Source organism: Tachypleus tridentatus, chromosome 12 (assembly GCF_004210375.1).
Source record: "Tachypleus tridentatus isolate NWPU-2018 chromosome 12, ASM421037v1, whole genome shotgun sequence".
Lineage (NCBI taxonomy): Eukaryota > Metazoa > Arthropoda > Merostomata > Xiphosura > Limulidae > Tachypleus > Tachypleus tridentatus.
Window position 1 is genome coordinate 68,663,080 of NC_134836.1, and position 26,102 is coordinate 68,689,181.

Consider the following 26,102-nt stretch of genomic DNA (forward strand, 5'->3'; position numbering starts at 1 on the left):
TAAAATAACTCATTGTGAGTTGTCTGTGACTTACATGGGATCAACAAGAAAATAAATTATAAATACAGTTCTTGGTTGTGAGTTGTCTGTGACTTACCTTGTAACAGGGGGAAAATAAATTATAAATAGATTTATTGGTTGTGAGTTGTCTGTGACTTACCTGGTACCAAGAAGAAAATAAATTGTAAATAAATTTGTTGGTTGTGAGTTCTTAGTGTTTTACCTAATACTAAGAATAAAGTAAATTATAAATACATTTATTAGTTGTGAGTTGTCTGTGAATTACCTAGAACTTGAAGGGCAACAAATCTGTAACTTTACTGCTCGTGAATTGTGTGTTACTTACCTGGGAGCAAGAGAAAAATGAATTATAAATACATTTATTGGTTGTGAGTTACTTGGTTCTATGAGGTTAATAAATTATAAATACATTTATTGGTTTTGAGTTGTCTGTGACTTACCTGGTACTGGTAAAATAAGAAAATTGTAAACTAGTTGATTATGGGTTATCTGTGACTTACCTGGTACTGGTAAAATAAGAAAATTGTAAACTAGTTGATTATGGGTTATCTGTGACTTACCTGGTACTGGTAAAATAAGAAAATTGTAAACTAGTTGATTATGGGTTATCTGTGACTTACCTGGTACTGGTAAAATAAGAAAATTGTAAACTAGTTGATTATGGGTTATTTGTGACTTACCTGGTACTGGTAAAATAAGAAAATTGTAAACTAGTTGATTATGGGTTATCTGTGACTTACCTGGTACTGGTAAAATAAGAAAATTGTAAACTAGTTGATTATGGGTTATCTGTGACTTACCTGGTACTGGTAAAATAAGAAAATTGTAAACTAGTTGATTATGGGTTATCTGTGACTTACCTGGTACTGGTAAAATAAGAAAATTGTAAACTAGTTGATTATGGGTTATCTGTGACTTACCTGCTACTGGAAGATTAAAAAACTGTAACTTTACTGCTTGTGAGTTGTCTGTGTCTTATCTGGTACTAAAAAGGTAAAGGAACTGTAACTTTACTGGTTGTAAGTTGTATGTGACTTACCTGGTACTGGAATACGAAGAAAACTGTAACTTTACTGCTTGTGAATAGTCTGTGACTTACCTGGTACCAGGAGAAAAATAAATTATAAATACATTTATTGGTTGTGAGAGGAGTGCGACTTACTTGGTACTAGAAGGTATGTAAATTATAAATACTATTATTGGATGTGAGTTGTCTGTGACATACCTGGTACCAGGAGGAAAATACAGTTACAACAGAAAGTGTTTGTACCACTGCATCATGAGTAGTGTTTTCCTCTTAACTTAAAAAGTATCATGATTAGGGTAATGAAAGTAAGGTATATTATAAATATTATACTAACACACATCTACATAAATTTGTATGTAAATTGAACGACAAATAAACTGTTTATAAACAAATAGCCAAACATAGGAGGGGCAGAAAGTGTTCGTGCATCTACTTTAATGGTTAGTTGTGTAGCCTTTCAGGTGAATTACTTGGTGCAATTTCTCCTCATAGTCCTCCATGATCGTTTGACAGTACTCAACTGGTAGTTTATTCCATTCTTCTTTACAGAAGGCCTCCAACTCTTGCAAGTTTTTCGGATGACGCTGATGAACACTGGTCTTCAACTCATGCCAAACGTTTTCAATTGGCTTGAGATGGGGTGATTGCAATGGTCACTCCAGAACACTTATATGTTTCCTCTGCAACCAGGATTGCACATATTTCGATGTGTGTTTAGGGTTATTGTCGTGCTGGAAGATCCAACAATGCCCAAGCCGCAAGTTCCGAGCATCATTCTTGATATAAGTGCATAATATATCAACGTACTTTTCTTTTTTTCATGATTCAGTTGACGCGGTGAAGGCTGCTTACACCAGAAGAGCTGCAGGAACCCCATAGCATGATCGAGCCACCTCTGTGTTTAACTGTAGGGGTGGTGTTCTTTGGAAGATTTCATTTCCCCTTCTTACGAAAAATATAGTGAACATCATTGTGGCCAAAAAGCTCAATTTTAGTCTCGTCTGATCAAAGAATACTCTTCCAATAGGTAAAGGGTTTATCTACATGCTTTCTTGCATATCTCAATCGTGCTTCTAAATGAACAAGCTTTAAATATGGAGTTCTACGAGGACAGCATGCTTTGAACCCAGAAGAGCGTAACATGTTCGTAACTGTAGAGGTGCTTACTTCAACCCCAGTTTCCCTTACCAGTGTCTGTATATCATTAAACGAGGCTTCCTACTAACTCCTCTGAAAACCTTCCTCTTGGTTCTCTCTGAAATTTTGGTGGGGCGTTCGGAACGACGGAGTTTAGCAGTTGATCCTGTGAGCTTAAACTTGGCAATTGTGCTTTGAACAGTAGATTTCGGCACCATAAGTTGCGTAGCAATACCAGAAAGAGACACACGAGACTTGCATTGTACAATAATTCGGTTTTTTAAATCACTGGACAGTTGTTTCCTGTTCGTTATGATGACCAAGCAGATAATGATGGAGACCGGAGACGGCGCTAAATTGCTGTACATTTTTTGATGGCTAAATTCCACTAATTATGAACCTAGTGTCTAGTTCTGGAATGGTATAATGTAGTTTATTCACAAAACAAACCAAATTTTTACAGGAATATCAGTTTTCTCACATGTTCTGAACTGTACAAACACTTTCTACTCCTCCTATTTTTGGTTATTTGTTTATAAATAGTTTATTTGTCGTTTAATTTACATTAAAACTTACGTAGATGTGTGTTAGTATAATATTTATATAATATATTATACTTCTATTAGCCTAATTGTGCTACTTTTTAAGTTATAAGCAAAAACCCACTTGGGTACGAACACTTTCTGTTGTAACTGTAAATTATAAATAAATTTATTAGTTGTGAGTTGTCTGTGGTTTACTTCATACCAAGAAGAAAATCAATTATAAATATATTTATTGGTTGTGAGTTGTCTGTGAATTACTTGGTGCTGGAAGAGGAAGAAAACTGTAACTTCACTGGTTGTGAGTTGTTTGTGACTTATAAGGTAGTATAAGAGTAACATTACTGTATCTTTACTGGTTGTGAGTTTTCTGTGCCTTACATAGTATTGGAAGAGTAACATAACTGTAATTTTACTGGTTGTGAGGTGTCTGTGACATTTCTGAAACTGGAATAATTATAAAACTGTAAACTAATTGGTTGGGGGTTGTCTGTGTCTTATTTGGTGCTTGAAGAGTAAAAAAACTGTAACTATTACTGGTTGTGAGTTGTCTGGGACTTACCTGGTACTGGAAGAGTAAAAAAACTGTAACTATTACTGGATGTGAGTTGTCTGGGACTTACCTGGTACTGGAAGAGTAAAAAAACTGTAACTGTTTCTGGTTGTGAGTTGTCTGGGACTTACCTGGTACTGGAAGAGAAACAACACTGAAAAGTAACTTGTTGTGAGTTGTCTGTGACTTACATAGTACTGGGAGGTTAATAAATTGTAAACACATTTATTGGATGTGAGTTGTCTGTGATTTACTTGGTACCATAAGGAAAATAAATTATAAATAAATTTATTGGTTGTAAGTTGTGTGTGACTTACCTGGCACCTGGTTGTAATTTATCTGTGACTTAGATGGTATTGGAAGAGTAACAAAACTGTAACTTTACTAGATGTGAGTTGTCTGTGACTTACCTGCTACTGGAAGAGTAACAAAATTGATACTTTACTGGTTGTGAGTTGTTTGTAACTTATAAGGTACTGGAAGAGCAACAAAACTGTAAGTTTACTGCTTGTGATTTGTTTGTGACTTACATGGTAGTGGAAGAGTAACTAAACCACAACTTTACTGCTTGTGAGTTGTTTGTAACTTACCTGGTATTGGAAGAGTAACAAAACTGTAGTCCACATGAGTTGATCCTGCATCATTGTGAGCTATTACACGAAGTTCATAACATGTGTTTGGAGTTAGATTGTTTATTTTGTAAGTTGACTGCCTTGGAAAGATACGGTCGTTGATAATTATCCAGTCCTGGGTGGTTTCTGGTTTGTATTTGACCACAAAGAATGATACTGGACAGCTGCCACTGTCCCACTCTGTGAAATATAATGTAGCTGACGTTACGTTGACACATATAAAGGCATGCTGGATAGGAGAAGATGGCACTGAAGAAGAAAATCTCTTTTAGTTTCACACAGTTACTTAAAATAATGAGACACTTAAATGTTCAGACGAAGAATAATTTAGTTGTACACGTACATTTTCAGAATCATGAAAGAAGTAAATATATTTCAATTCAGACAAACTTCAGGATTCAAACTTATATAATGCTAACAAGTAGATTTAGGTTTAGTGACTTTAAATAAGCAGTAAGAATAAACTTTGAAAGTTTATGTATTCTTGTATTAAGTATTACGCATGGAAAGCAAAAAAAAAAAAAAAAAGTTCCATAAAGTGTGAAGTTGTTCACAACAGAAATAAATACGACATTCAGTTGTGAAGCTTATGGTGGTAAATATGGTTACACCATCATTACCTGAACCCTTGGTCTTTGCTTCAACAGTGTCACTAGGTGGACTTTTTCCTATGTCATTAAACGCCAGGATGAAGAACTTGTAACGTGTGCCACAGTTTAATCCGTAGTACGTGTGTATATGGGTATTTCTTAGCAGACGTGTTATAAGCCACTCCTCCTTCCCTCGTCTATGTTTGATAATAAAACCTGTTTCAGAAAATAAATTCATTTGGGTATAATAGGCATGGATACAAACTTAGTAAGTATAATATTAATGTTTTAAAAGAGACAACAGTCGTTCACTCTGTCAAACTTGTAGTGATTTCTAAAGGATCACAAATAAGTGCATTACTCTACATCTTGTTAAAAATTCACCTCTAGCCCTCCTGATGACAGAACAATATGGAACTCACCCAGTGACCCCTCTGATAGCTGTTACATGTGATGAATGACAAGGACAACTGTTTCCCATGGTGGTCTCAGACAAAAATACCTTAACAAAGGACTACATTATAAAATATAAAACACTTCCAAGAACTACTACATTTATGCTCTTAATAATACGTGTTAAAACAATTTTAAAAAAATCAGGAAAATAATAATGGATAAAACTATCACCTCTCATAACCTTATTGATACAGCATATCCAAGACTGCTGGTTATACATAAAATATCATTAGTGAGCATTGTCACATAAATACAGCACATCCAGATTATTGGTAATCCATAAACTATTCCTTAGTGGACTTTTCACATAGAAAAAGCAAATCCAGACCACTGGCTCTCCATAAAATATTCCTTAGTGGGCACTGTTACACAGATACAGCACATCCAGACAACTGGCTACAGATAAAATATTCCTCAGTGGACACTGTCACATAGACACAGCACACTCAGACCACTGGCTACCAAAAATTATTACTTAGTTAGAATGTCAGATAAATACAGAACATCCAGACTATTGGTTATCAATAAACTTTTCTCAGTGGACACTGTCACATAGATACAGCACATTCAGACCACTGGCTACCAAAAAATATTACTTAGTTGACACTGCCAGATAAATACAGCACATCTAGACTATTGGTCATCAATAAAATATTCCTTAGCAAGCTCTACGATATGATTACAGCTCAAAGAGACTATTGGTCATCCATAAAATATTAATCAGTAAACACTGTCACATAAAGGCAGAACATTCACAATGCTGGCTATCCATAAAATATTCGTCAGTAGACAATGTCACACAGATACAGCTCATCCAGACCACTGGCTATCCACAAAATATGACTTAGTGGACTGTGTCATATAAATACAGTACGTCATGGCCATCCATAAAACACTCATTAGTGAACTCTATTACATAGATACAGTGCATCTAAACCAGTGGCTATTCATAAAATATTCTTTAGTGGACTCTATCACATAAATACAGCACATCCAGATTACTGGTCATCCATAAAATATTCCTTCGTGGACACTGTCACATAGATACTGCACATCTATACCACTGGCTATCCATAAAATATTCCTTAGTGGACACTGTCACAAAAATAGAGCACATCCAGGCCACTGGCTATCTACAAAATATTCCTTAATGGACATTGTTACACAATACAGCAGACCAGACCACTAGCTATCCATAAAATTTTCCTTAAATGACACTGTCACACAGATACAGCACATCCAGACTATTCGTCACCGATAAAATATTCATTACTGAACACTGTGACATAGATACAGCACATACAGACCAATGGCTATCCATAAAATATTCATTATTGGACACTCTCACATACATACAGAATATCCACACCACTGATTATTCATAAAATATTTCTTAGTGGACACTGTCACATAAATACAGCACATCCAGACAATTGGTTATCCATAAAATATTCATTAGTGAACACTGTCACATAGACACAGTACATCCAGACAACTGGCTATCCAAAAAATTTTCCTTAGAGGACTTGGTCACATAAATACAGCACATTCACACTACTGGTCATTCATAAAATATTCATTAGTGAATATTGTTACATAGATACAGAACAACCAGACACAGTAGCTATCCATAAAATATTCCTTAGAGGACACTATCACTTAAAAACAGCACATCTAGACTATTAGTCATCTATAAAATAACACTGCACAACAATATTTTTGAAAAGTTTTGCTTCCTGAAAAGATTTTGCTGATTGTGACAGGTACCTGGTGGGTATGCACAAATATAGTTTTGGTTTTGCTTCATCACGTAGGAACTCTGAGAAATAGACAGTTAACTGTTTACCAGCAATAACATATTTAATTGCGTTTGTGTTTCTAATATGCTATTAAGTTCAACACAATTAAAAGTGTTTTAAAAGTGTCCAACAGTAGTCAGCAAGCATTGACGGATTCCAGTTGCCATGATATCATTTTTCCATTGTAGCAAAATTGAAGATTTTGACGAAATGGTACGTGATGGGCAAATTTGAATGTGATTTTTCTGATCAGCAGCCAAAAATCTATAAAGAACACCCAACAGTGTTCAAGAAGCAAAAACTTTGTTGTGCAGTGTAATCGTTAGTGGACACTTTCACTCAAACAGAGCACACCCATACCACTGGCTATCCATAAAATATACCAAAGTTGTCTCTGTAACATACATACAACACATCTAGATAACTGGCTATTGACAGAATAATTGTTAGTGGACTCTGCCACATAATTACAGCTCAAACAGACTACTGGTCATCCATAAAATATTTATTAATGAACACTGTTATACAGATACATCACATTTAGACTACTAGTCATCTATATAATATTCATTAGTGGACACTCTCACATAAATACAGCACATCCAGACAACTGGTCATCTATAAAATATTCCTTAGTAGACACTGTAACATAGATTCAGCACATTCAGAACACAAGTTATCTATAAAATATTCCTAACTGGACATTGTCACATAAGTATAGCACATGTAGACCACTGGCTATCTAAGAAATATTTCTTAAGGGACTCTGTCACGTAGATACAGTACATCCATAAAATATTCATAAGTGGACAATTTCAGACCACTGCTGGTTCTCCATAAAATATTCCTTAGTGGACACTGTTACATAGATACTGCACATTGACACTATTGGTCATGTATAAAATGTTCATTAGGCCACTCTGTCACATAAATACAGCACATACAGACTATTGGTCATCTATGAATTATTCCTTAGTGGACACTGCCACATAGATACAGCTCACCCTGAACACTAGCTTTTTATATAATATTCTTAGTGGACCCTGTCACATCAATACAGCACATACAGACTATTGGTTTTTCATAAAATATTCCTTAGTGAACTCTGTCACATAAATTCAGAACAGTCAGACTATTGATCATCGAAAAAATATTTATTAGTGAACACTGCCACATAGACACAGCACATCCAGACCACCAATCATCCATAAAATATTCCTTAGTGGACACTGTCACATAAATACAGCACGTCCAGACCATTGGTCATCGAAAAAAATATTCCTTAGTGGACATTATCATATAAATACAGTTGATACAGACCACTGCCTATCCATGAAATATTCCTCAGTGAGCTCTGTCACATAGATATAGCACCTCCAGACTAATGGTCATGCATAAAATATTCCTTAGGGCACACTGTCTCATATAGATACAGCACATACAGACTATTGGTCATCTATGAATTATTCCTTAGTGGACACTGCCATATAGATACAGCTCACCCTGAACACTAGCTATATATATAATATTCTTAGTGGACCCTGTCACATCAATACAGCACATACAGACTATTGGTTTTCCATAAAATATTCCTTAGTGAACTCTGTCACATAAATTCAGAACAGTCAGACTATTGGTCATCAAAAAAATATTCATTAGTGGAAACTGTCTCATAAATACAGCACATCCAGACCACTGGCTATCCATAAAATATTCCTTTGTGGACACTGTCACATAGATACAGAACATCTAGTTTATTGATCATCCATAAAATATTCATCAGAGAACACTATCACATCAATAAAGCACATCCAGACTATTCGTCATTCATAAAATATTACTTAATGGACATTATCACATAAATACAGCACATTGAGAACACTGTCTATCCATATAATATACATTGTTGAAAACTGTCACATAGATACAGCTCATCCAGAACACTAGCTATCTATAAAATATTACTTAGTTGATATTGTCACATAAATAAAGAGTATCCAGACCAGTGGCTGTCCATAAAATATTCCTTAGTGAACTGTGTCACAAAAATACAGCACCTACTGACCAATGGCTATCCATAAAATATTCCTTAGTGGACACTGTTACACAGATACACGACATTCAGACTGCTGGCTATCCATAAAATATTCCTTAGTGGACACTGTCACACAGATACAGCACATCAAGACCACTGGCTATACATAAAGTATTCTTTAGTGGTTTCTGTGACATAGATACAGCACATCGAAACCACTGGATATCCATGAAATATTCTGTAGTGGATACTGTCACATCCATACAGCACACCCAGAGTATTGGTCATCCATAAAATATTCATTAGTGAACACTGTCATATAAATACAGGATATCCAGAGTATTAGTTATCCATAAAATATTCATTAGTGAACTCTGTAACATAGATGCAACACATCCAGACCACTCGATATCCAGATTTATTTATAACAATAGTACTGTTGAGATTTATTTACAACAATAGTACTGTTGAAGTTTATTTACAACAACAGTACTGTTGAGATTTATTTAGAACTATAGTACTGCTGAAAATTATTTATAACTACAGTAGTGTTGAGATTAATTGATAACAATAGTACTGTCAAAATGTATTGAGAAAAATTGTTAAACAAGTTATTTAATAAAGAACACTTTAACAGTTACTTAACAGTACAGTAGTTTCATGAATATGAAGTGTTCATGTGAAACTTTGATGGGTCTCAAAGAAACCTTATTTTACGTTTCCAGACACGGCAGATCACTCCTTATTGAGTGTATGGCCATGTGAAGATGCCTAGGATTAAAAAAAGAAAGGCACCAAAAATTAGATGTGCTTTCCTATTGTACTTAAAAAACAAAATGGCAGAGAAAATGAAGTAGAGTGCATTTATATAGATTTGGGCTCAGACTACAAAACTCCAATAAAAATTAAAATGTAAGTTATGTATAAACAGTGTGTTGTGTAAAACCACCATGAGCAAAAGTAGTATTGTACAAGCTGAATATATATAAACAGTGTACTTTAAAAAGAAAAATTTTAAACATAGTGTCGTGGAAAGAAACATAAATACATACACACACATATATAGTGTGTTTTTATAGCCTGTCTTACATATACTAGCTTTAAACACCTGAAACTGGAGTATTTTTAGCAGTCTGTAATGTCCATGTGACTTGGATGGAAGAGAAAGTTACAGAGGTCACTGACAGTTTAGGAGCACTTGGAGGATCTGAAAGTGAAGATAAAATGTCGATTAATCTCAACAAATACTGTTTTAATACTGAATTACAAGACATTTTAGTTAGAGTGAAAAAAGCTGGATATTTAAATTATCCTGCTTGCATTCTTTATATTTCCTTACATAGTTCAGAAGCCAGCAAGTTATGTCATGTTTTTTAAATTAAATGTTTACATTGTATATTAGCAATGACTGTTATCTAGGACACTTGCCTCTGGTTTTTACTTAGGTAACTACAAAAATCTCCAACTAAAGATTTAGTGATTAGCGCAAATCTATCATAATCTTCATTGTTATTGGCATTCAGTCCATGTTTTGGACTGTTTCTGACACTATTATATTGTTTGCATTGTTACTAAACAGTAATAATCCTTGTTACAATGTTGTTACATTACTTATAATATGCTTTTCTATAGTTTTAATTAACATATTCTTTTTGTGCCATGCCTACTTCATGGGGTAATACCAACCTGTATATTTTCACTAGCTTTAGTTAAGTATGATCACATTATTAGTTAGGTATGATCACATTATTAATTAGGTATGATAATGCTATTAATTGATATTCACAATATAGTTTTACTTACCAACCATACACACACATACCAGTAGAAAATAACTCAAGAACATTTTATGTGTGAATAGGTACCAGCACAAATTAACTCAAGAACAATCTAGTGTGAAAAGGTACCAGTAGAAAGTAACTAAAGAACATTCTAGTATGATAATGTACCAGTAGAAAGTAACTGAAGAACATCCTCGAATTATAAGGCACCAGTAGAAAGTAACTCAATAACATCCAGGTGTAACAAGGTGCCAGAAGAAAGTAACTTAATAACATTCTAGTGCAATAAGGTACCAGAAGAAGGTAACTCAAGAACATTCTAGCATAATAAGGTACCAGTAAAAAGTGATTTAAGAATATCCTAGTGTAATAACATACCAGTAGAAAGTAACTCAATAACATCCCAGTGTAATAAGGTACAACAAGAAAGTAACTTAAGTATATCCTGGTGTTATAACATATCATTAGAAAGTAACTCAGTAACATTCTAGTGCAAAAAGATACCAGTAAAAAGTAGCTCAAGAACATTCCAGCATAATAAGGTGCCAGTAGAAAGGAATTAAAAAACATTCTAGTATAATAACATACCAGTAGAAAGCATCTCAATATCATCCCAGTGTAACAAGGTACAAGAAGAAAGTAACTTAATAACTTTCTAGTGCAGTAATATACCAGCAGAAAGTAACCCATGAATATCCTGGCATAATAAGGCACCACTAGAAAGCAACTTAATGACATTCTAGTGCAAATAGGTAAAGGTAGAAAGTAACTCTCGAACATCCTAGGTACCAGAAGAAATTAATTCAGGAAATCCTAAAGTAAAAAGGCACCAGTTGAAAGTGATTTAAGAACATTCTGATGTAATAACACACTAGTAGAAAGTAACTCAGTAACATTGTTGTGTAATAAGGTACAAGTAAAATTTAACTGATTAACGTTCTAGAGTAAAAATACTTTTTTGAAGTAAATATGGAATTCGAACATACATAAAGAATACTTACTTTTGTCCAAAGTTAACACAAGGACTTCCTCAGATGGAGGTCCTGAACCTTTGCTGTTGAAAGCTTTGAGAATGATAGAGTATTTTGTGGATCTTCTTGGAGTGGTCAAAAGGTATGCTAATTCACCTTTCAGCTCATACATATTTACTGTCTTGTATGTATATGATATGGCTGATCCATGTATTTTATAACCTACATAATATCCTGTTATTGGACCATAAGTTAGATGTTTCTCAGGAGGCTGGACAGAAAAGATTGGAAACATGTTTAAGAAACTTGCTAAAAGTGTTTAAATCTTAGCTATACTTTATGAACTGTTGACTGTAAATAGGAAAATAATGTCTATAGTAAAATCCAACTGGTTTTCACAATTATTGAATGGTACATCATGAAAACCATAATCAATATATATAGATTAATAAGAAAAGGAGAAAATAACATAGCATAAAAAAATAAAAAATAAATTAAAGAAAAGTATGGTTAAACTTCATCGTAAAGAAAGACATATTTCATTGTACACCTTCCTTTCAAGTAATATTCAATATCTGTGATTCAATAATCTCAACAAATAATTCATTGTACACCTGCCTTCCAACTAATATTCACTATCTGTGACCCAACAGCCTCAGCTTTCACTTCTTGAGGGGAACCTCCAGGAACTGTGGGAGACAGAATGGGAAGTTTCATCATGCATGTTGCAGATGATATAGTTAGAAGAGAAATAGTAATAGTAAGTTGTTTAATAAAAAAGTCATGAAGAATCAGTAAGGCAACTAGAGATAAATTTAAACAAGTAACATTTTTCTGATTTCAAGAAGTAATGTGTTTATAATTTTGACAATAAGTATTATCTTCCTAAATTCAACAAGTACTATTTTTTATTTCAACAATAAGTATTGTTTCCTTTATTTTAGCAATAAGTAATATTTTCCTTAAATCAGTAAGTTGTATTTTCCAGATTTCAACAATAAGTAGTGGTTTTCCAATTTCAACAATAAGTAGTGTTTTCATAAATTGAACAGTAAGTATTGCCTTTCTATATTCAAATATATAATATTTTTTATTTCAACAATAATTATTATTTTCTTTATTTTAGCAATAAGTAATATTTCCCTAACTTCAAGAAATAGTGTTTTTCAAATTTCAACGATAAGTGGTGTTTTCATAAATTGAACAGTGTTACCTCCCTAAATTCAACAAGTAATACTTTTTTCATTTCAGCAATAATTAATGTTTTCATAAATTCAACAAGTAGTGTTTTTCTAATTTAAACAGTTAGTGTTTTCTTAAATTAAACAATACATAATGTTTTCCTAAATTCAAGAATAAGTAATATTTTCCTAAGTTCAAAAACAAGTAGTTTTCTTAATTTCAACAAGTAGTAAATTTCTGTTTAAAAGGAGATTGTGTAGGATTTTGCGGTAATGTTTAAGAATGTTTGTTTAGCGTGGCATACATTCTTTGTTATTTTCTTATAGGTATTGTTATAGACTTGCATCGAAGTTTATAACTATAATCGATGGACACACAGACAGCAGACAACAATAATAATTTGGTAGCTGTCGCTCATACACTGTGTGAGATCTTTATTATACAGCTAACTTTTGACTAGAAAAGTGTACAGACACCTTCTTGGTCGGTGGTGGCTTTGATGTCATCACTAAAGGCACTAAGACCCATGATGTTTTCAGCCTGAAGTTGGAAGTGGTACGTAGTGACTGGAAGTAGGCCTTTTACTGTCATCTCATTCTTTGAGGCCTCAATAACGATTTCCTTACGGCTGTGATGATTGAGTTCTGGACCCGAAAAAACATGTTAATGTTTGAACATTTCAATACAAATTGTCATTAAAATAATACCGATAAACACAATTTATGTTAATATGAGAAGAAATGAAACAAAATCTGGAATTTTCAACAAATGAAAAAAGAACTGAAATATTCACAAAAAGCAAGCAAAACTTAGAATATCTAAGAAATGAAACCAAAATTGAAACCATGTACAAAATTAAAGTACATACTATGTAAAAACTACAATGATAGACACAACCAGCCGTCTTGATAATACAAAAACTGAGATGTTCAAAAAGGAAACAAAAGTTAAAATCTTCCAGCAACGAAATAAAAAATGTGATCTTTAAAAAATGAAACACAATAGAACCATGAACAAATGAAACAAAAATGTAAACTTTAAAAAATGAAACAGACAGTAGAACCATGAACAAATGAAATAAAAATGTAAACTTCAAGAAATGGAATAAAAACGTAATATTCAAGAAATGAAACATAGTAGAACTATGAAGAAATGAAATAAAAATTAGAATCTTTAAGAGACGATAACCGCTGATACTTTATTTCATTCTATCTGGAGCTCAAGTATCGATTTATTGACCTCTGTAATATATGTATTGAGCAGTTTCGGTTGAAATCACAAATATATTATTTTATTATTTATCCTATATTAAGGGTTAATAATTTCATAGATTGAAACAACATAAAAAATACCTAGCTATTTAATTCTTCTCTGACAATTATTTCCTGTGTATACTACACCTGTTTGTTGCCAGTATACTAGAATGTATCTCGTGATATCACTATTTCCAGAGTAAGGTGTCGACCATGACAACGCTACTTTTCTACTTTCCACCCTCTCTACAATAATCCTAGATGGTCTGTCAGGAGGCTCTAAAAAAATAAACCAAAAAAACTTAACAGTGCCTCTTAAAAACTCTATTTCATTTTGGACTTTTTTATAATATATATATAAATTAAAACACACGAAAAAAATTTGTTTAGAACCTTTATTTACGCAATACCAACTAGTAAACTCATTTGCTGAGGCTGCTTTTAGATTCTCTCACAGTAGCTTAGCTGTAAGTCAAAAGGCTTATAACGCTAAAAACGATGTTTTGGTACTCTGATAGACACAGATAGCTGAATGTGTGATTTGTAACAACAAACAAACAAAAACCTGTAGATCAGGGAAATAAATATTTAGAAATTCTCATTAGTAAATATTGACATCTATAGGAATTCTGTTTTTAGGATCCATCACCCTGAAAAATGTCACTACTAAACACATTTTAATCTGGATACTTCTACACTATGATACTATACCCTTTGTTATTAAACGCTACTTCTTAATAAGGGTCTTTAAAAATCACTAAATGATCAGGTTGTTTAATGATCAGTAAATGATGAGATGGTTTAAATATCATTAAATCTTGTTATTTGAAGATTGCTAGATAACTCTGAATTGAATTATGAGTGTTTGGAAATCTGTGTTTAAATGCTTTAAAATTTTGTTTATATGAAACTTACTTAAAAATAGAGACTACACTATAATTTGATAACTGCAAAAAACAAAAAAATTGGATAAATTTACCTTGCACCATGACCTGTATATTCATTTCATCTTTGCCGTAGCTGTTTGAACCTACACAAGTGTAGAGTGAAGAATCTCTTCTATCTGCTGATTGGACCTGCAGTTGTGATGACATGCCATCGTCAGTTAGAGTTCGGGTTATATCATACCTAAAATGTAAATATAGCTAATATTTCACTTCATCATTCAGTGAGCTGGTTAATTAATAAAATGGTTTATTATGAAACACCAGATAAAATATGTTTTCACAAAAACTTACAGAGTACATTTCATCATTTGACAACAACACACATTTTAGTGTAATCTCTGTACTTTTTTAGATATGTTAAAGTATCTCTATAGTTTTAGTAAGTCAAAGATATTAAGTAGATTGTGTAAATCTGTTATTTTAGGATCTGAGATTGCTAAGTATTTAAATATTTTAAATATACACATCTATAAAACAATACATCTTTCAAATAATTCATCAAAACAATATATCTATCAAACAATACATTTATCAAAACAATACATCTATCAAACAATACATTTATCAAAACAATATACCTATCAAACAATACATTTATCAAAACAATACATCTATCAAACAATACATTTATCCAAACAATATATCTATCAAACAATAATTTATCAAAACAATACATGTATCAAATAATACATTTATCAATATAATTATTGGTATAACTGATATAACTGGTCTACTTTTACCTTCGATTAAAACGTAAGTCCAGGTGTTTGCCGTCTTTCTTCCATTGGACTCTCAGTGGATGATCACCGAACATTTTGCAAGTGATGCACAGTAGTTTTCCTTTCTGAATTGTTTCGGCTTTAAACTTGTTAGTAAAGTAAGCAGGAACTAAATTCAATGATAATAAATAGGTATACTTTACAAAGTGTTATGATGAGAAACTAGGTTCAATGACGACAGACAGGAGTACTTTACAAAGTGTTATAATCAGGTACTATGTTCAATGACAAGAGAAAAGTGACTTCACAAAGTGTTATAATGAGGGACTAGGTTCAATGACAACAGACAGGCGTACTTTACAAAGTGCTATAATATTTAACGGGCATTACTTATGCTTGTAAATTGTTAATCCATCAAATTCAAGCGTTGTGTAATAGAATTTGATATAAAAACTGAAATCCTGGATATTTTCATTGAATCATCTGTACTTCAAAGTTTCTGGAGTAAGGTAAATGGACAGAGATTATGATATGATGTAGGGAAGAAAATTCCATTTTCTGCACTAATGGAATTACCATAAAAATTTATAAATTGAATTTAATGTCTTAAATATTGTATTAGTGGGATCGTTAATTGTGGAAGAGGTTATAAACATCACAGAAATGGGTTTATGGTTAACTCTATAAAGCAATATATATGTTTATGTAAGTTAGAGTTCTGGAGATAAATTTTCTTAAAATATACAATCTTATTTTCATTTCAACGTGACGTTTCGAGCAATCGTAATTTCTCAAGGCAAAAATGCTAAATATGAAACAAGCTCGTTAATAATGAACTACTGTAGGACATTCTCAAACAATATACAATACATGAGGAAAGGTTGTTAAACAAGATGAAAATTTGACATTTAAATACTGTAGTAATAATGGTAGTAATGACAAAGCTAATTTAAAAAGAAACGTCACCAAGTAATGACTGAAAATCACGAAAAATAAAACGACATGAATTATAAGCATCATCTACTGATCACAATCTTGCATACAACATTCACAAGAAAATTCATAAAGAGAAATATTTATACAACAATGCACAGAATTAGTACATCTAAATATTAATTCAATATGTGGTGACAGAACATAGTAACATCATCATACATCAGCCAGGATGATCTACCAGATAATATAAGTCAGAATGTAGGGACATCATTATATAACAGTTATGAAATCTACCAGTTGACCTTAGTTAAAAAGTAGGACCATCATCACATAACAGTTATGAAAATCTACCAGTTCATCTTAGTCAAAATGTAGGAACATCGCCATACATGAGTCATAAAGATCTACCAGTTTAACTCATTCAGAATGTAGGAACATCACCATACGTGAGTCATAAAGATATACAAGTTGACCTCAATTAACATGTAGGACCATCATCATGCATCAAAAATGAAGTTCTACCAGATGACCTTAATAAGTTGATCTTAGTCAGAATGAAGGACAATCATCATAGATTGGAAATGAAGATATACCACTTGATCGTAGTCACAATCTAGGACCATCGTCCTACATAAGCCATGAAGATCTAACAGCTGATTTAGTCAGAATGTAACACTATTATCACACATCAGTCACGAAGATCTACCAGTTGATTTTAGACAGAATGTAGGCCAATCATCATACATCAGCCATGCAGATCTTCCAGCTAATGATAATCAGAATGTAGGACCACCATCATACATAACCCATGAATATCTCCCAGCTGATCTTCATCAGAATTTAGGTCCATCATCATCATATATCAGAAATGAATATCTACCAGTTGATCTTAGTCAGAACATAATGCCATCATTATATAACAGTTATGTAAATCTACCAATTGATCTTAATCAGAACGTAGGGCCATCATCATACATTAGAAATGAAGATCAAACAGTTGATCTTAGTCAGAATGTAGCACCATCATAATACATTGGAAATGAAGATCTACCAGTTGATCTTCATCAGAATATAAGACAATCAACATATATCAGAAATGAAGATCTAACAGTTGATCTTAGTCAGAATGTAGGGCTATTATCATATACAAGCGATGAAGATCTACCAGTTGATTAGTTAGAATGTTAGACCATTATCGAAGATCAGGATTAGATCTGCCAGTTGGTCTTCGTCAGAATGTAGGACCATAATCATAATCAGTCAGGAAGATTACCAATTCACTTTAATTAAAATGTACAACCATCATCATACATCAAAAATGAATATCTACGAGTTGACCTTACTAAGAATGTAGTATCATCATCATACATCACCTATGAATATCTACCAGTTGATCTTAGGCAGAATGTCGGACCATCTTATAGATCAGAAATGAAGATGTACCAGTTGATCTTTTTCAGAATGTAGCACCATCATCATATATCAGTCATGAAGATCCACCAGTTAGTCTTAGACAGATTTTAGGACAAGCATCATTCATCAGAAATGAAGATCTAATAGTTGATTTTAGTCAGAATGCAGGACCATCATCATAAATCAGCTGTGAATAACTACCAGCTGATCTTAAACAGAATGTAGGACCATGATCTTATATCAATACTGAATAACTACCATTTGAAGTCAGTCATAATATAGGGCCATCTCAATACACCAGTCATAAATACCTACCACTTGATCTTGGTCACAAAGGAGGGCCGTCATCATACATCAGGTATGAAGATCTACCAGTTCACCTTATTCAGAATTTCGGATCATCATAAATGATGTAAGACCAAAATCACACATCAGAAATTAAGATCTTCCAGTTGATCTTAGTCAGAATATAGGACACTCACCTGACCTTAATCAAAATGTAGGACCATCATCATACCTCAGCCATGAAAATGTACCAGTTGACATTAGTCAGAATTTAGGACCATCATCATATATGAGAAATAAAGATCTTTCAGTTGATCTTAGTAAGAATGTAGTACCATCACCATATATCAGATATAAAAATCTACTAGTCGATTTTATTCAAAATATACGACCATTATCATACATCAGAAATGAATATCTATCAGCTGACCTTAGTTAGAATGTAGTACATTATCTTACATCAGCTATGAATATCTATAAGCCGATCTTCATGCATCAGAAATGTAAATCACCCAGTTGATCTTAGTCAGAATGCAGAGCCATCACCATACATCAGCCATGAAGATCTAAAAGTCGATCTTAATCAAAATATAGCGCCATGATCATATATTGAAAATGAAGGTCTACTAGTTGATCTTAGGCAGAATGTAATACAATCATCATACATCAGTTATGAATATCGACAGGTTGATCTTAGTCACAATGTAGGACCATCATCATACATCAGTTATGAATATCTAAAAGCTGATCTTAATCAGAATGCTGGACCATAATCATACACCAAATATGAATATCTACCATTTGATCTTACACAGAATGTAGGGTCATCATCATACATCAGTCATAAATATCCACAAGTTGATCTTGGTCAGAAAGTAGGGCTGTCATCATACATGAGGAATAAAGATCTAATACTTTACCTTATTCAGAATGTTGGACCATCATCATACATCATGTAAGAACAAAATCATACATCAATCATGAAGATCTACCAATTCACGTTAGTCAGAATGTAGGGCCATCATCATACATCAGAAATGAATACCTACCAGTTGACCTTAGTCAGAATATAGTAAGGTTAGCATACATCACCTACGAATATCTACAAGCTGACCTTAATCAGAATGTAGGACCATTATCATACATCACTCATGAAAATCTACCAGTTGACCTTAGTCAGAATGTAGGACCATCATCATAGATCAGAAAGAAAGATCTACCAGTTTATCTTATTAAGAATGTAGGACCATCATCATACATCAGAAATGAATATCTACCAGGTGACCTTAATCAGAATGTAGGACCATTATCATACATCACCCACGAAATCTACCAGTTGATCTTAATCTGAATGTAGAACCATACCCATACAGCTGTCATGAATAGGTAGCAATTGACCTTAGTTCGATGTAGGACACCATCATACATCAGAAAGGAATATCTACCAGTTGACCTTTGTCACAATGTAGGGCATCATCATACATAAGCCACGAAGATCAACCAGATGATCTTTTTCATAATGTAGGACCATTATCATACATCAGAAATGAAGATCTACCAGTTCATCTTCGTCAAAATTTAGGACCATAACTATACATCAGTCACCAAGATGTACCAGTTGACCTTAGTCAGAATGTAGAGCCATTATCAGTACATCAGTGATAATTATCTACCAGTTTATCTTGGTCACAGTGTAGAGCCATCATCATCTATCAGAAATGTAGATCTACCATTTGACTTTAGTGAGAATTAAGACCATCATCATACATCAGAAATAAAGATCTTTCAGTTGATCTTAGTCAGAATGTAGGGCTATTATCCGACATTAGAAATAAAAATCTAATAGTTGACTTTAGTCAGAATGTAGTACCGTCATCATACATCAGCCATGAAAATTTACCAGTTTATTTTAGTCAAAATGTAGGGCCATCATCATACATCAGAAAAAAAGATCTACCAGTTGACTTTAGTCAGAATGTAGGACAATTATCATACATCAGTCATATCTACCAGTTGACTTTAGTGAGAATGTTGGACCATCATCATACATTAGAAATGAAATTCTACTCGTTGGTCTTAGTCAGAATATAGTAAGGTTAGCATACATCACCTACGAATATCTACAAGCTGACCTTAATCAGAATGTAGGACCATTATCATACATCACTCATGAAAATCTACCAGTTGACCTTAGTCAGAATGTAGGACCATCATCATAGATCAGAAAGAAAGATCTACCAGTTTATCTTATTAAGAATGTAGGACCATCATCATACATCAGAAATGAATATCTACCAGCTGATCTTAGTCGGAATGTAGGATAATGATCATACATCAGCCATGAAGATCGACCAGTTGATCTTCGTCAGAATGTAGAACCAACTTCATGTATCACCCATGAATATCGAGTAGTGAACAATCTACTTTCTTCTAAAGTCAAAATACTTCCTGATTTCAACCTAACGGTCAGTGACATTTGTATTCTCAATAAAGGCCTAACTCCTACTACACCATAATTAGAACCTAATTCTTTTAGTTTATCAACTGCGTACTTACATCATGATTCCAATATGCAACAAGTGTATAATCTCTTTAGATTGTGTAATGTGTGAAGAGAATATAGATTGTATAATATGTAACAAGAGTATAATCTATTTAGATTGTGTAAGATGTAACGAGAATATAAATTGTTTAAATTTGATTGTATAATATGTAACATGGGTATAATCTATTTAGATTGTTTAATATGTAACAAGAATATAGATTGTTTAAACTTGATTGTATAATATGTAACATGGGTATAATCTATTTAGATTGTTTAATATGTAATAAGGTTATAATATCATTAAATTTTATAAACGTGAAGACATCTTACATTCCATTCAACAGGACTTGGTATCAGACTGGTGACACTTAATGCATTTCATTTGACAATATAAAACATTAAAGAATGATTTTCTGATTTCCACTTCCCCCAGGAAACTAATTCTAATAAATTCCTTACTCCAAATGAGGGCTAGTTTTATCATGAGTGGAAAATAAATACTTTTTTATTTTATTTTTTGTTTTGTGATACGAATTTATAATTTTAAGGCAGAAGTTCAAATTTTTAGTTTAAGGTTTTGAAGGAATTATTAGTCTATGAGCTGATAAAATATTTAATAATCACTGAAACTGGATTTCTGTAGATAACTTTTATAATATGAAGTTTTGAGACAGCTATTTGTAGAATAACAGATTTATTTATGTACAACGCTTCATTTCACTTCGTGATCATGTCTCATTGTTAAAGAAAAATATGCCGTACAATAATAAACGTTATACTCTCTCAAAGCTTCATATATATATATAACTTAAATATTATACATTAATAGTCATATGTAACTACCTTTCAACAAACCAGACTGTGAATAACAGCGCTAGATATGAAACGTAATAATCCCACTTTTTCGAAGAAAAAAGTGACAGTGTATCCCTACCGATACATGGGTCCTACATTTTTTATACCTCTCCCATACAGCTACATTCCGTACGTTTGGAAGTATAGGATGAATATTTAGTTGTCTTACAAAACACGTGTATAAGTTAAGTTGTAATTATGGTAACGTTTCTAAAGAACTGCTAATTTCACACCTTTCACGTGCAACCTGATCACTGTACTAAGTCCAGATTCCATTTCATTGGCGGCCTGGCACATATAAAAACCTTCGTCACTTTTTTCTACTTTTCGAATGGCCAAAGAACCGTTGGCCATGACGTTAATATGAGCGTTGGTGCGTAGAGTGACGTAGTCACTGGACAATGACCCTAAAAAGAATAGATACAGGAATGAAAATTATGTCAAGTTATCGTATATTTAGTTTTAGAAACTCTAGATTAAAACTAGGGCCAAAAAAAAAAAAAAATCAACAACACATACAGTATTACGTTCAGGTTCTGTTAACTTTGACATCTTCAGTATTATCGTTAGATCAAAAGTTTAGGTTCTGTTAACCTTGACATCTTCAGTATTATCGTTAGATTAGAAATTTAGGTTTTGCTACCATCGACATCTTCTGTATTATCGTTAGATTAGAAGTTTAAGTTCTGTTAACATCGACGTTACAGTATTATCGTTAGAATAGAAGTTTAGGCTATTTTAATCTTGACATCCACAGTATTATCGTTATATTAGATAGAAGTTTAGATTCTGTTAACTTTGATATTTACAGTATTATCGTTGTTAATGCAAGGGTTGTTAAGTGTCTCATGTAAACCGATCAATTCTTAACATTTTAACAGAAAACAAGTCAACAACCTGGCTTCAACTACAATGCATTCATATCCTACTTTAGTCTGATTTTCGTAAAAAAATAATCACATCTTGAACAGATTAACATGCCATTTTAACAAACCCTTCTGAAGAAAATGAAACATCACCATAATGTAATATATAACATTGATATTCTATACTAAGTGAAGTTTCTGAGCAAATACAGATTACAGCATAACTGGAAAACAGTAATATTCTATTTCACCTGTTTCTTCTTCGGACGACAACACACTATTTTTAAACACGACTCATTAATGTTTCATTTTAAACAGTTTCCTAACGAAACAAGACAACCCATCTAACGAACATAATGAAAAAAACATTATCTGAAAGTAAAAATGAATTGCAAAGGTTTGAAGATATTTTAAAGAAAGCGTAACGACTGACTTGTCAGCGCTAACGCAACTGCTCTCTGGTGGCTTAGCGTTACGTATGGTACATTTTAATGTCAAAATTTTGTGTTCAGTCCCAGCGTTGGATAAAAGTAATGGGATTATTGTGAGAGTATATTAGAAACTCAATTTAGGGATTTTAGGCTTAGTATGAGTAACCATGCACAGAAATGGTAGCATTTGATGCTGCGACTAGTGTTTAAAATACTCAATTTTTAACAGAAAGTTTGTACATACAAATAGCCCTTCCTAGTGGCTCACAGGAACGTTTGCAAGACGAGTGGTTTCGACACCCGTTGTGGTGCTGAGCATAGATAGTCCATTGTGTAGTTTTGCGTTTAACAAAAAAAACAAACCGATATAAAATTATTTTTGAAATGTATCAAAGTAATTCCACGTGATGACAGCACTACCACATTCTCATCATACCTGTTGACTTTTTCCAAGAAATCACAGGTTGTGGAAATCCTTTAGCTTGACAGTTTATGATGACGTCATTATTTGAGATAACTGAAGTTTCAGTTGGCTCGCTTATCCATCTAGGTGGCGCTGAAACAATAATAATATGTTTGAAAATATTTTTATTGAAATAATTTAAAATAAATAAAATTGTATAACAAACTGTGAAATTTTTAAAAAGCGTGGATATAATAACAATATAAAATTTACAGTATTACAGAAAAATCAATAAGTCACAAACAAACGAACTTGTCAGAATACATATTTGAAAAAATTATCTGATTATTACACTGATATATGAAAACTAATTCCCAATTCATAGAACACAAGTGAAAATATTCGGCAATAAGATAGGTGAAATTTAAACCGAACTGTTAACTGCTGAAAACTGCTGGAGATGTGGTCTAGTGGACACGATCAAACTGGTCTAGTGTACATGATTAGATTGGTTCAGCGAATATCATCAAACTAATCCAGTGGACATGATCAAACTGGTCTATTGGACATGATCAAACTGGTCTAATGGAGATGGTTGACTGGTTTAGTGTACATGATCAAATTGGTCTAGTGGACATGATCAAACTGGTATATTGGGCACGATCAAACTGGTCTAGTGGATACAATAAAACTCGGCTAGTGTACATAATCAAACTGGTTTAGTGGACACGATCACACTGGTCTAGGGTACATGATCAAATTGATCTAGTGAACATGATCAAACTGGTCTACTGGACACGATCAAATTGGTCCAGTAGGCACGATTAAACTGGTCTAGTGGATACGATAAAACTGGTGTAATGGACATGATCAAACTGGTCTAGTGGGCATGATCAAATTGGTCTAGTGTACATGAACACTGGTCTAGTGGTCACGATCAAGATATCTCATAAACACTCACGGGGATACAAACACGGGAGTTGTTATAATCAGAATAATCATATGTTCTGATGACATTTCCAAGTAAATCAGTAAAGAATAATATTGCTGGCTAAATCTCTCAATGACATAACTTAGAACTGAAAGCAAACTCTGTATTTACTTTTAGACACTGAAAATATCATTATATAACTGATACCGTACCATAAATTACCATTGATGCAGTATAATTTATGCATCCGGCTTCATTCTCTGCAACGCACGTGTAGTTCCCCGCATGTTTGGGCAGAAGCCGGGGAAAGGTAAGGAACGAGGAGTATTCATCTATTACACTTTCCTTAACTTGAAGATAAGAAGGAACTGGTTTCCCATCTTTCAGCCAAGAAATCCGGATCGGAGTATCACCCTTGGTAACTGAACATAAAATCTTGGATCGGGATCCTTCCTCGAGACCAGTAGGAATAAAAATTGGTTCAATGACAGGAGGAACTAAAGATAAAACAAACTACAACTTAGAGAAGAAAACAAAACAAAGTTAGTTTGTTCTCGTAGATTATTAAACTATGTATAAAGAACAAGGTTAGTATGGTGTGGTAGATTATTAAACTATGAAATAAAGAAGTATGGTGTAGTACGTTACTATACTATGAAATGAAATACAAGACTAGCATGGTGTGGTAGGTTATTAAACTATGAAATAAAGAAGTATGGTGTAGTACGTTACTATACTATGAAATAAAGAACAAGGTTAGCATGGTGTGGTAGGTTATTAAACTATGAAATAAAGAAGTATGGTGTAGTACGTTACTATACTATGAAATGAAATACGAGGTTAGTATGGTGTGGTAGATTATTAAACTATGAAATAAAGAACAAGGTTAGCATGGTGTGGTATATTATTAAACTATAAAATAAAGAACAAGGTAACTATGTTACTATGGAACTGGTTGAGGCTCTGGTGAAGAACTACGGCAAAATGGGCTTCAGGATGTCCCTGAAAGTCCATATTCTTGATGCTCATCTTGATAAATTCAAAAAGAACATGGGAACATACTCAGAGGAGCAAGGCGAGCGCTTCCACCAAGATATACTATACTTTGAACGCTGCTACCCATAACCGTATAACGAAAACATGATGGGAGACTATATTTGGGGGCTGATACGTGAAAGTGATTTATATTACAGTCGCTAATCTCGAAAAACTACTCACTTCTAAACATCTTTGTTCTTTTTTGTATAACTTTAGTATAAATACATGTAAATATTCATTCATATGTTCTTTTATTTGGACCTTATGCAAATGAAAATGTGCAAATTTGCCCGTTTTTACATAGAAAAATAGGTTAATTTCGAAACTTCATTATCCAGGTCCCAAAGTTTGAAGGGAATAATGGTCATTTTCTGTACTTTTACAACATAAGCAATTAAGAAATAACACATACTATCCAGAAACAAAATTTATTACATAATGTTATCTATAAACTCTGTTTAATATTCTTGTCTGTTTATCCTTTCTATAAATTCTATGCACTATCTCTAGTCTGTATACCCTATCTATAATATCATTTGTTCTATCACTAGGCCAAATACCCTATCTATAAACTCTATTTAATATCTTTGTCTGTATACCCTATCTATAAACTTTATGTACTATTGCTAGTCTGTATACCCCATCTATATACTTTATGTACTATTGCTAGTCTGTATACCATATTTATAAACTCTTTGCACTATTTGTAAACTGTATACCCTATCTATAAACTTTATGTACTATCACTAGTCTG

At 33.0% G+C, this 26,102-nt stretch overlaps 1 protein-coding gene across 1 annotated transcript in view; it reads right to left on the minus strand.

Annotated features, from left to right (window-relative positions):
* Nucleotides 1–26,102, minus strand: part of LOC143233499 (cell adhesion molecule Dscam1-like) — a 79,889-nt gene that overhangs the window by 14,009 nt on the left and 39,778 nt on the right. The window contains exons 10-21 of the mRNA XM_076469785.1: nucleotides 24,523–24,807; nucleotides 23,413–23,532; nucleotides 21,913–22,086; nucleotides 15,667–15,814; nucleotides 14,959–15,107; nucleotides 14,127–14,258; nucleotides 13,203–13,370; nucleotides 12,163–12,233; nucleotides 11,575–11,815; nucleotides 9,901–9,999; nucleotides 4,533–4,718; nucleotides 3,871–4,161 (exon numbers count right to left, since the gene is read on the minus strand). Of these exons, the coding sequence (XP_076325900.1) occupies nucleotides 3,871–4,161; nucleotides 4,533–4,718; nucleotides 9,901–9,999; nucleotides 11,575–11,815; nucleotides 12,163–12,233; nucleotides 13,203–13,370; nucleotides 14,127–14,258; nucleotides 14,959–15,107; nucleotides 15,667–15,814; nucleotides 21,913–22,086; nucleotides 23,413–23,532; nucleotides 24,523–24,807 (2,064 nt within the window). The remainder of the gene's footprint in view (nucleotides 1–3,870; nucleotides 4,162–4,532; nucleotides 4,719–9,900; nucleotides 10,000–11,574; nucleotides 11,816–12,162; nucleotides 12,234–13,202; nucleotides 13,371–14,126; nucleotides 14,259–14,958; nucleotides 15,108–15,666; nucleotides 15,815–21,912; nucleotides 22,087–23,412; nucleotides 23,533–24,522; nucleotides 24,808–26,102) is intronic.